General features: G+C 46.0%; 1 protein-coding gene across 3 annotated transcripts in view; it reads right to left on the minus strand.

Moving 5' to 3' along the window:
* LOC119949264 (probable C-mannosyltransferase DPY19L1) overlaps positions 1-13120 on the minus strand; it is a 110106-nt gene that overhangs the window by 44545 nt on the left and 52441 nt on the right. For all 3 annotated transcript variants that reach the window (XM_038770890.1, XM_038770899.1, XM_038770881.1), the window contains exons 10-11: positions 4032-4118; positions 1059-1118 (exon numbers count right to left, since the gene is read on the minus strand). In XM_038770890.1, the coding sequence (XP_038626818.1) occupies positions 1059-1118; positions 4032-4118 (147 nt within the window). The remainder of the gene's footprint in view (positions 1-1058; positions 1119-4031; positions 4119-13120) is intronic.

The following is a 13120-nucleotide window of genomic DNA, read 5'->3' on the forward strand; positions in this document are numbered from 1 at the left end:
ACTATCAAACACTGGATTCTGTGACACTGTCTTCTCCTGAATCTTGTCTTACCTCTCTGGCTGCTGCTCTAGACTGTAAGCTTATTGTGGGCAAGAAATGTGTCTGTTTATTGTTATATTGTACTCTCCCAAGTGCTCTACAAACAGTAAATGCGCTCCATAAATACGATTGACGATTGAGGATTGCTTTTTGGTCTCTTTCACTGGCCCCTCCTCGGCCTCTCACCTCAACTGTGGGGGTCTCTCAATAATCAGTTTTGGGTGCCCTTCGATTCTCCATTTGGACTCACTCTCCTGGGGAGCTCATCTGCTCCCAAAGCTTCAGGTATCATCTCTTTGTGGATGACTCCCGAATCTCTCTCACTAACCCCGATCTTCCTCTTTCTCGGCAATCCCACTGGGATTCTGGAAGCCTCGAATCCTATCTCGCTGGCTTAATTGACCTTGGTTAATCTCTTTAGTATTTCACTTCATGGTCTCCTGAAAAATGGAGTAACGATGCCTTCCTTACCTACACCCTCCTTCCCATTTTTTCCTTAGGGATGTGGGGAGGGAAAAAAGAATAACATGTAAGCATTTTGACATCTTTGGAAGAAAGAAAATATATAAATCCAAGATCAAATCATTATTATTATCATTATTATTTGCCTTTAACTAGTGGCACTGCGATATTTTATTAACATAATTGACTTAGTGGATAAGAGCACGGCTTAGGAGTCAGAAGGATGTGAGTTCTAATCCTGGCTCTGCCACTTGTCTGCTGTGTGACTTTGGGCAAGTCACTTAACTTCTCTGGGCCTCAGTTACTTCATCTGTAAAATGGGGATTAGGATTGTGAGCCCTGTGTGGGACAGCAACTATGTCCAACTTGATGATCTTGTACCTACCCCAATGCTTAGAACAGTGCTTGACACACAGTAAGCACTTAACAAATACCATCATTATTATAATCATTTTTAAGAATGTTATTGTCCACACGTATTTTCTAAATGCAGACTAATGAAGATCAAGTAGAAGAACACCTCTGAGGAAACTTTGTTTAAACATTTAATCCTTACCCATGAGTGGCGTTCACATACATCCATGTATAATAATTTTGATCTCATTGCAATCAAGCCCTGAGAGAATTAAATAAAATTATAATTGCAGTTAGTATAGATATGCATATGTACATCTATATAGCACACTCACACATATATATACACATATACATACATATATACACACAAATATATATACATTATATATGCACACATATATAATCCTAGGATCAAGGCTTAAAAATATATTAAACAAATTGTCAGCCACATGAAAATGATAATCAATCAACTGTACTTATTTTTTAGTAGCATGGCCTACTGGATAGAGCACGGGCCTAGGATTCAGAAGGACCTGGGTTCTAATCCCAGTTCTGCCATTTGTCTGCTGTATGAACTTGGGCAAATCACTTAACATTTCTGTGCCTCAGTTTCCTCATCTGTAAAACAGGGATTAGGACTGTGAGCCCTATGTGGGACAGGGATTGTGTCCACCCATTGTATCTACCCCAGCGCTTAGTTCAGTGCTTGGCACATAATAAGCACTTAAGAAAATCCCACCAGGAGCTTAGGATATAGATATGAAAATAAATTATGGATATGGTCATCAGTGCTGTGGGGCTGAGAGGGGGTGAATAAAGCGAACAAATCCAAGTGCAAGGGTGACACAGAAGAGAAAGGGAGTAGGGGAAATGAGTGCTTAGGAGGGGAAGTCTCTTGGAGATGTGATTAATAATAATGATGGCATTTATTAAGCGCTTACTATGTGCAAAGCACTGTTCTGAGTGCTGGGGAGATTACAAGGTGACCACGTTGTCCCACGGGGGGCTCACAATCTTAATCCCCATTTTACAGATGAGGGAACCGAGGCACAGAGAAGTTAAGTGACTTACCCAAAGTCACACAGCTGACAATTGGCGGAGCTGGGATTTGAACCCATGACCTCTGACTCCAAAGCTCATGCTCTTTTCCACTGAGCCCGCTGCTTCTGATTACTGTGAATTCGTTGTGGATAGGGAACCTATCTGCCAACTCTGTTGTATCGTACTCTTTCGAGTGCTTAGTGCAGTGGTTTGCACCTAGTAAGCATTCAGTAAATACCACTGATTGATTAACTGATTATCATGGATTGACTGAGGTAGGTGTGAATGAGCACTGAAGAGCCCCCTACCCATCATCACACCTCTGATATGAAAGGAGAGTGCTTGGTGCTGTTGAATGTTTGGGGAGGTTTGGAAAACAGGTCATTTAAAATGAGCAGAGGCAGGTACGGTGTCAAAGAACTGATCTGGAAAGAAAGTTCTGGTTAAGAGAGGCTAAAGGAATAGAGCAGCTGGTTGCCTCTGGAGAGGAGGGGAAGTGATTGGAGAAAACCCAGACTCCATCACAGAGGACATTCTGGTCTTGAAAACCCTGCCACAGGCTTATACAAGGAATAAATAATAATAAATGATTTTGGTATTTGTTAAGCGCTTACTATGTGTAAAGCACTGTTCTAAGCGCTGGGGAGGATACAAGGTGATCAGGTTGCCCCATGCGGGGCTCACAATCTTAATCCCCATTTTACTGATGAGGTAACTGAGGCCCAGAGAAGTGAAGTGACTTGCCCAAAGTCACACAGCTGACAATTGGCGGAGCAGGGATTTGAACCCGTGACCTCAGACTCCCAAGCCCGTGCTCTTTCCACTGATCCATGCTGCTTCTCTAAGGAATTCTGTTTATTATCTATATATTTCATATTATCTATACATTTCATTTTATGGTATTTGTTAAGTACGTACTATGTGCCAGACACTGTACTAAGTACTGGGGTAGATACAAGCTTATCATTCATTCATTCACTCAATCGTATTTATTGAGCACTTAGTGTGTGCAGAGCACTGTACTAAGCGCTTGGGAAGTACAAGTTGGCAACATATAGAGACGGTCCCTACCCAACAACGGGGTCCCTGTTCCACATGGGGCTCAAAGTCTTAATCCTCATTTTACAGATGAGGTCACTGAGGCACAGAGAAGTGAAGTGACTTGCCCAAGGTCACACAGCAGACCAGTGGCAGAGCCGGGATCAGAACTCAGGTCCTTTCGACTCCAGGCCTCTGCTCTATCCAGTAGGCCCTACTGTTTCTCAATATTGAATTGAGACCCCTCTGGGATGGATTTTGCCCCATGTTTAATATAGTGGCCTTTTAATTCCCTTGGAAATTGCTTTGCAACTTAGTTAGAATCACCTCATTGTGGGCAGGGATCATCTCTCTTTATTTCTGTATTGTACTTTCCAAGCACTTAGTACAGTGCTCTGCACAAAGTAAGTGCTCAGTAAATATGATCGAATGAATGAGTTACCATGTGAACATCTGAATAAGAGAGAGAGAAAGCGGAGCAGAGCCCGGGAAAGTAGAAAGCTCCACATAAGGCAGGAACCCTCTAACAATGGTGCTGTTGGGCTCCTAGTTTTTTAAGGGGTTGGGAGAGAAAGGAACGTCCTTCATTCTCTCTTTAGTTTTAATAATGGGTTTGTTTTTTAATGTGTTTTTTTAAATGGTGTCTATTAAGCTCTTACTATGTGCCAAGCGCTGTACTAAGCAATGGTATAGACAAGTTAATCAGGTTGGTCACAGTCCCACATGGGGTTCACAGTCTTAATCCCTTTTTGTTTTTTACAGATGAGGGAACTGAGGCACAGAGAAGTAACATGACTTGCCCAAGGTCACATAACTGACACATGGAAGAGGCAGGATTAGAACCCAGGGCCTTCTGACTTTTCCACTAGGCCATGCTGTTCCTCAAACCTTTCTAGTAGAGGATTCATCATCCTAAGAGTCCCGTGGACACAGTGGGGTAAATATCTCTTTTCTTCCCAAGAGCAAGATGGGCATCAAGTGGTCGGGGGTGAATTCTTTCCCAGAGAAGTCTCTGCCTTATCTATGGGGAGATCAGCCTCTCAAAACTTTTTCTTTCCAGAGAAAGCCCCCCTGAAACTGAGGTTATACATACCAATGTAATTACCAAAGAGGAGGCAAAATACGAGGTTAAAAACTTTGTGTTTCCAAACATCAGAGCGAAACAAATTGAAAGAGAAATCTAGAAAAGAAAACACAATTGTACAATTAATACCATGGAAGAGGACCCTGAAGAACATGTAGTTCAAATTAATTTGTAAGCAATAAGAATCAAGGAACTTAGCTAAACGTTCATTTGATTTAACTAATCGGGTAGGCAGATAAACTCCAATTCCTTAATTTATTAATTTATTCATGTATTTTGTTATCACCCAAAAATTCCATTACCATTTGGTCCAATGACAGCAGGACTGAAAATGACTACCATGATTTATATCCAGAGATGTAAATCATGTAAAATGGGAAACTGGATTGAAAGTCAAAATATTGTTATCCTTTCTGCTGGATTTCTGAGGAACTACCTCTCACTTCGCAGAATCTAACTTTAGAAAATTGCGCAAAGGGATGAACTAAGATCATGCATCATCAAACCCTAGATAAAACAACACCAGCTGGGTGCCGAGTACAGATTTAGCACAGTATCCTGAAATAAGCAAGGAGAAAAGGAGAAGAGAAGCTCCCCAAATAGCTAGGAAAACAAAAAGAGTAACAAAATGGGGAAGAAAGGGAAAATAGGGTCTTGAAAATTTTGGATTTCCTTGCCAACAGTGGAGTTTGGCTTCGCCTGAAGCTTATGAGCTCGTGTGGGCAGGAAATGTTTTACTGTAACTTTGCTTTATTGTACTCTTCCAAGCACTTAGTACAGTGCTTTGCCCACAGTATGCATTCAATAAGTACTACTGATTGAATGATTGATTGATTTGAGGTACTGAAGGTACCCTCCTAAATTTGGCAAGCACATGGTTGGCAAGATCAAAGGGAGAAATTTTAAAAGCATTTCTATTTTAAGCTGGCACTGCTCCGAGAAGGATATAATTGTTCCAGAGAAGCACAGCGAGATCAAAGATTCAGCCAACTTGAAATGGTAGGTAAGTGACATCCACCGCCAAAGAAACTGTGGCTACTCAAATGGGATTCCATGGTAACCAGAAGAGTCTAAACAAAATGGAGAACGGACACTCAAAACCGTAGCTGGGAAACCTGGAGTGAACACGGGAAATTCATTCATTCATTCAATCGTATTTATTGAGCGCTTACTGTGTGCAGAGCACTGTACTAAGCTCATGGGAAGTACAAGTTGGCAACATATAGATACGGTCCCTACCCAACAACGGGTTCACAGTCTAGAAGGGGGAGACGGACAACAAAACAAAACATGTAGACAGGTGTCAAGTCATCAGAATAAATAGAAATAAAGCTAGATGCACATCATTAACACAATAAATGCAATAGTAAATATGTACAAGTAAAATAAATACAGTAATAAATCTGTACAATTGTATATACAGGTGCTGTGGGAAGGGGAAGGAGGTAGGGCGGGGGGGGATGGGGAGGAGGAGAGGAAAAAGGGGGCTCAGTCTGGGAAGGCCTCTTGGAGGAGGTGAGCTCTCAGTAGGGCAAGCTTGGTGGATGTGTGGAGGGAGGTCATTCCAGGCCAGGGGGAGGATGTGGGCCGGGGGTCGACGGCAAGACAGGCGAGAATGAGGTACAGTGAGGGGGTTAGGGGCAGAGGAGCGGAGGGTGTGGGCTGGGCTGGAGAAGGAGAGAAGGGAGGTGAGGTAGGAGGGGGCGAGGTGATTTAGAGCCTTGAAGCTGAGAGTGAAGAGTTTTTGCTTGAAATCTGGTGAAGGATCCACAGGTAATAGAACTCTCCTATTTCCCTTCATCCCCTCATTGCCCGACAATATTCTGAAGTCCCAAAATAATGGCAGCAGCAACAGCTGCGGCTAGGGTGTTTAACATTCCCTACCCTGTGATTTTTCCAATTCAAACCACCTTCTTACCACTCTCACCCTCTCCCTTCCCCATGTGCCGTGTCCAATGATGGATGCTGAAAGACAACGTTCTTATTCCATTCCGGCTGCTGCCACAGGACTCTGCCACGAGACTCTGTCAGGGATCACTCGACAATCACCCCAGCAAACTCTACCCACTCTTCCCTCCACAAATATGAGTCTTTCTGTGTAAAACTATTACTGGTATCTGACACTTTTGTGTATGTGTTGTTTTTGTGTTGCCATTAAATTACAACCTCTTCCAGGGCAGGGGTCCCCTGCTTCTCCACCCCTCTGGAAATCCCCAAGAGTCTACCACAGGGGTCTAAATACTGGAAACAGTAAACGAGCCCTACTCTTCCCCATGAGTGGGTAGGGAGTGGATAAAAATTCCCTCAGTTTCCTCTATTCACCTCTAGAAGAAGGCTTTACACCTTCTTCTAGCAGAGAATCACTCTGAGGAAGTGACTGCTCCATAATACCTCTCTTCCAGGAGCACTGGGTAGTTGTTAGAAGTTAAACAGAACAACAACCGTACTAATGGCCTCCAAAAAGTGCTCATCTCTCCTCTGAAAGGGCACACAGCCAAGGCTCCATCTCTCCACTCTCTCCACTGAGGCCATATTTACGCCCGAGGCATGTCTTCACCATCCTAGCACAGAGGGTATGCAGTCTTCCCTACCCCAGTCTGATCAATAAAATCAATCAATTGCATTTCAGTCATATTTATTGAGTGCTTACTGCATGCAGTGCACCGTACAAACTCCTCACTATTGGCTTCACAGCTCTTCATCACATTGTCCTCTCCTACCTCACCTCCCTTCTCTCTTTCTACAGCCCAGCCCGTACACTCTGCTCCTCTGCTGCTCACCTTGTAACCTCCCCAGCGCTTAGAACAGTGCTTTGAACATAGTAAGCACTTAATAAATGCCATCATTATTAATTTTCTCCCTGGGCCTCGTTCTCACCTGTCCCGCCGTCAACCCCTGGCCCACATCCTACCTCTGGCCTCTACCTCACATCCTCCAAACTAGCACACTTCCCCCGCTTCAAAACCCTACTGAAAGTTCACCTCCTCCAGGAGTCCTTCCCAGCCTAAGCCCCCCTTTTCCTCTGCTCCTCCTCCCCTTCCCATCGCCCTGACTCCCTCCCTCTGCTCTACCCCCTTCTCCGCCCCACAGCACTTGTGTATACATGTACAAATTTATTATTCTATTTATTTTATTAATGATGTGCATATGTCTATAATTCTATTTATATTGATGCTATTGATGACTGTCCACTTGTTTTGTTTTGTTGTCTGTCTCCCTCCTAGACTGTGAGCCCATTGGGTAGGTATTGTCTTTATTTGTTGCCGAATTATACTTTCCAAGGGCTTAGTACAGTTCTCTGCACACAGTAAGCGCTCAATAAATACAACTGAATGAATGAATGAATGAATACAAAGGCTTGGGAGAGTACAATATAAGGGACACATTCGCTGCCCACAGTGAGCTTACAGTCGAGAGGGGAAGAGAGACATTGATATAAATAAATTATAGATGTGTACATCTGTCCATATCTGTGTGGCTGGGCGGGTGGAGGGATGGATAAAAGAAGCAAATCAGGGTGGGAGGAAAGGAAGTGAGGGTTTAGTCTGGGAAGGCCTCTTGGAGGAGATGTGCCTTCTGTAGTGAAGCAGCATGGCTCAGTGGAAAGAGCATGGGCTTGGGATCCAGAGGTCATGGGTTCTAATCCCAACTCTGCCACTTGTTAGCTGTGTGACTTTGGGCAATTCACTTCACTTCTCTGCGCCTCAGTTACCTCATCTATAAAATGGGGATGAGGACCATGAGCCCCACGTGGGACAACCTGATCACCTTGTAGCCCCCCAGCGCTTAGAACAGTGCTTGGCACATAGTAAGCGCTTAACAAATGCCATTATTATTATTATTATTCTATAAGGCTTTGAGGTTGAAGAGAGTAACTGTCATATATGAAGAGGGAGGCCATTCCAGGCCAGAGGCAGGACGTGGGTGAGAGGCTGGAGATGAGATAGATGAGATCAAGATACAGTGAGAAACTTTGCTTTAGAAAACTGAAGTGTGCAGGCTGGGTTGTGGTACGAGAGTAGTGTGGTAAGTTTGGTGGAGGCAAGATGATTGAGGGCTTCAAAGCCGATGGTAAGTAGTTTCTGCTTGATGCAGAGGTGGATGGGCAACCACTGGAGGTTCTTGAGGATTGGGGAAACACAAACTGAACATTTTTGTAGAAAAACAATCCGCGCAGCAGAGCGTTGCATGGACCAGAGTGGGGAGTGACAGGAGGCAAGGAGGTCAGCCAGGAGCTTGATACAGTAATCAAGGTGGGATAGGATATGTTTTTGGATTAAGGTGGTAGCAGTCTGGATGAAGAGAAAGGCATATTTTAGTGATGTTGTGAAAGTTGAACTGACAACATTTAGTGATAGATTGAATATGTGGCAATATGTGAATATGTGGGTTGAATGAGAGAGAGGAGTCAAGTTTAATGCCAAGGTTATGGGCTTGTGAAACAGGAAGGATGGTGGTGCATTCCACATTTTTCACTCTCAGCTTCAAGGCTGTCCATCACCTCGCCCCCTCCTACCTCACTTCCCTTCTCTCCTTCTCCAGTCCAGCCCGCACCCTCCGCTCTTCTGCCACTAACCTCCTCACTGTACCTCGTTCTCACCCGTCCCGCCATCGACCCCCGGCCCATATCCTATCCCTGGCCCAGAATGCCCTCCCTCCACACATCCACCAAGCCAGCTCTCTTCCTCCCTTCCAAACCCTACCGAGAGCTCACCTCCTCCAAGAAGCCTTCCCAGACTGAGCCCCCTTTTTCCTCTCCTCCTTCCCATCCCCCCTGCCCTACCTCCTTCCCCTCCCCACAGCACCTGTATATATGTTTGTACAGATTTATGATTCTATTTATTTTACTTGTACATATTTACTATTCTATTTATTTTGTTAATGATGTGCATTTAGCTTTAATTCTATTTGTTCTGACAAGTTGACACCCGTCCACATGTTTTGTTTTGTTGTCTGTCTCCCCCTTCTAGACTGTGAGCCTGTTGTTGGGTAGGGACCGTCTCCATAAGTTGCCAACTTGTACTTCAAAAGCGCTGAGAACAGTGCTCTGCACAGAGTAAGCGCTCAATAAATACGATTGAATGAATGAATGAATGATGCTGTCTGCAGTGATAGGAAAGTCAGTGGGAGGCCAGGGGGAAGATAAGGAGTTCTCTTTTGGATATGTTAAGTTTGAGGTGACGGCAGGACAATCCAGTAGAGATGTCTTGAAGGTAGGAGGAAATGAAAGACTGAAGAGAGGGAGAGAGCTCAGGGTATCATAGGTATCATCCACACAGGGGTGGTGGTTGAAGCCATGGGAGCTGATGAGTTCTCCAAGGGAGTGGGTATAGATGGAGAATAGAAGGGGACCCAGAACTGAACCTTGAGGGACCCCCACAGTTAAAGGGTGGGAGGCAGAGGAGGAGCCCATTAAAGAGACTGAGAAGGAATCCCCAGAGAGATAGGAGGAGAACCAGGAGAGGACAGGGTAAGAGAAGCCAGGTTGGATAATGTTTCCAGGAAAAGGGGGTGGTTGACAAGTGTCAAAGGCAGCTGAGCAGTCAAGGAGGATTAGGATGGAATAGAGGCCATTGGATCTGGCAAAAAGGAGACCATTGGTGACCTTTGAGAAGATGGTTTCTGTGGAGTGAAGGGGGCAGAAGCCAGATTGGAGGAGGTCAGAGAGAGAATTGGAGGAGAGGAACGGGGTATTCCTGGATGTAGAGATCTCACTCATGGAGTTTGGAGAGGAATGGTAGAAGGGAGATGCGCTGATAACTGGAGGGGGCCATGGGGTCAGAGGAGGGCTTTTTTAGAAGCAGCGTGGCTCAGTGGAAAGAGCATGGACTTTGGAATCAATGGTCATGGGTTCAAATCCCAGCTCCGCCAATTGTCGGCTGTGTGACTTTGGGCAAGTCACTTAACTTCTCTGAGCCTCATCTGTAAAACGGGGATTGATTGTGAGCCTTCCGTGGGACAACCTGATCACTCTTTAGCCTCCCCAGCACTTAGAACAGTGCTTTGCGCATAGTAAGCGCTTAATAAATGCCATTATTATTATTAGTAGTAGTATCTGGGAGACATAAGCATGTTTGAAAGTAGTGGGTAAGTAGACATTGGAGAGAAAACAGTTGAAGATATCAGTCAGGGAGGGAAGAGGTAATTGGGCAAGTGCTTAGTTACATTTCATTCATTCATTCATTCATTCATTCATTCATTCAATCATATTTATTGAGCACTTACTCTGTGCAGAGCACTGTACTAAGCACTTGGGAAGTACAAGGTGGCAACATATAGAGACGGTCCCTACCCAACAGCGGGCTCACAGTCTAGGAGGGATAATGATGGTATTTGTTAAGTGCTTACTATGTGCCAAGCACTGTTCTAAGTGCTGGGGGGTACAAGGTGATCAGGTTGTCCCATGTGGGCTCACAGTTTAATCCCCATTTTGCAGATGAGGTAACTGAGGTGCAGAGAAGTTAAGTGACTTGCCCAACGTCACACAGCTGATCAGTGGCAGAGGCGGAATTAGAACCCATGACCTCTGACTCCTAAGCTTGTGCTCTTTCCACTGAGCCATGCTGCTTCTCTTTTATTTTCATTTTATTTTATTTCATTTCATTTCATTTTGTTTTATGGTATTTGTAAAGCATTTACTACGTGTCAAACACTGTTCTAAGCGCTGGAGTGGGTATAAGTTAATTAGTTGGGAGAAAATCCCTCTTCTACATGGGGGTCACAATCTAAATTGGAGGGAGAACAGTACTTAATCCTCATTTTATGTTAAGGAAACTGAGGCACAGAGAAATAATAATAATAATAATGATGGCATTTATTAAGCGCTTACTACGTGCAAAGCACTGTTCTAAGCGCTGTGGAGGCTACAAGGTGATCAGGTTGTCCCACGGGGGGCTCTCAGTCAATCCCCATTTTACAGATGAGGTAATTGAGGCACAGGGAAGTTAAGTGACTCGCCCAAAGTCACACAGCTGACAAGTGGCGGAGCCGGGATTTGAACCCATGACCACTGACTCCAAAGCCCGTGCTCATTCCACTGAGCCACCGCTGCATGTGACTTGCCCAGGTCATTCAGCACGCGACTGGCAGAGCCATAATTCGAATCCAGGTTCTCAGACTCCCGGGCCCACTAGTAGGCCGTGCTGCTTTGATAAGGTGTGAAGGGATGGGGTTGGAGGTGCAGACGGAGGAGGTGGATTTTGAGAGGAGGTAGGAGCTCTCCCCTTGGGTTACTGCTGGGAAAGATGGGAGAGGGGAAGACCGGGCAGGAAGAGGGAGAGACGGGAGAGGAGAAGGGAAGATTTTAGAGTGACAGATTCAATTTCTCAATAATGTACGTAGCCGGGTCATTAGGGGCAAGAGAGACAGAGGGTTTGAGGAGGGAATTAAACATCTGGAACAACTGAGGAGGGCAACTGGCATGGGTGTCAATAAGGATGGAGAAATAATTTTGCTGGGCAGAGGAGAGGGCAGAGTGAAAGCACGCAAGGATGAACTTGAGGTGGACGAGGCCGGCCTGATATCTAGATTTCTGCCGGCTGCGCTTTGCAGAATGCAGTGTGACCAGAGTCTCACGTTAGGAGAAAAATAGCAATCTGGGAGCTCTGGCCTACAGGAGATCTGAGAGCCAGAACTGGGTCCATATCCACATGGATATCCCTAACGACTCCTCTGCCGCCCGCCTTCTATCTCTCCTTGACGCTGCCAACCTCTTCCTCCACCCCACCTCACCCACTCACCAACTTGGTCATACCCTCGACCTCATCATCTCCTACCGCTGCACTGTGTCCACCCTCACCAATTCTGAAATCCCTCTCTCTGATCATAATCTTCTCACCTGCCTCCTCACTCACACTCCTTTCCCCTGTAAATCCGTATTACTCCCTCACAGAGATCTCCGCTCTCTGGACCCCACCCATCTTTCGGAGCGCCTCACACCCCACCTCGCCATCCTCTCCTCTCTACCCAGTCTTGATGATCAGATTACTGCTCTCAACTCTACCCTTTCTACTCAGTTAGACTCACTCGCTCCCCTTTCCCTTCGCCTCTCTCGTACCACTAACCCACAGCCCTGGATCACTGCCACTGTCCGCCTCCTTCGCTCTTATGCTCGAGCTGCCGAACACTGCTGGCGAAAGTCTAAACACCATGCCAACCTCGTTCACTTCAAGTTTATCCTTTCCTGCCTTAACCCAGCCCTCTCCTCTGCCAGAAAAAACTATTTCTCCTCCCTTATTGACACCCATGCCCATCACCCCCGCCAGCTCTTCCGTACACTCAACTCCCTTTTCAGGCCCCCGGTTCCTCCCCCTCCTCCTTCCCTCACCCCCAACGATCTGGCCTCCTACTTCATTAACAAAATTAAATCCATCAGGTCCGACCTCCCCAAAGTCTCTTCCCCCCTTTCTCCATCCCCCCGGCTCTCAACACTCTCTGCTACTCTCCCATCCTTCCCAGCAGTGTCCTCAGAGGAGCTCTCCTCCCTCCTTTCAAGTGCTACTCCGGCCACCTGTGCTTCTGACCCCATTCCCTCTCATCTCATGAAATCTCTCGCTCCATCCCTTCTCCCCTCCTTAACTTCCATCTTCAACTGCTCACTCTCCACTGGTTCCTTCCCCTCTGCCTTCAAACATGCCCATGTCTCTCCCATCCTAAAAAAACCCTCTCTTGACCCCACCTCACCTTCTAGTTATCGCCCCATATCCCTCCTACCATTCCTTTCCAAACTCCTTGAACGAGTTGTCTACACGCGCTGCCTGGAATTCCTCAACAACTCTCTCCTCGACCCCCTCCAGTCTGGCTTCCGTCCCCTACATTCCACGGAAACTGCCCTCTCAAAGGTCACCAATGACCTCCTGCTTGCCAAATCCAACGGCTCCTACTCTGTCCTAATCCTCCTCGACCTCTCAGCTGCCTTTGACACTGTGGACCACCCCCTTCTTCTCAACACACTATCTGACCTTGGCTTCACAGACTCCGTCCTCTCCTGGTTCTCCTCTTACCTCTCCGGTCGTTCTTTCTCAGTCTCTTTTGCAGGCTCCTCACTGTGGGGGTTCCCCAAGGTTCAGTGCTTGGTCCCCTTCTGTTCTCGATCTACA

Source organism: Tachyglossus aculeatus, chromosome 2 (assembly GCF_015852505.1).
Source record: "Tachyglossus aculeatus isolate mTacAcu1 chromosome 2, mTacAcu1.pri, whole genome shotgun sequence".
NCBI lineage: Eukaryota > Metazoa > Chordata > Mammalia > Monotremata > Tachyglossidae > Tachyglossus > Tachyglossus aculeatus.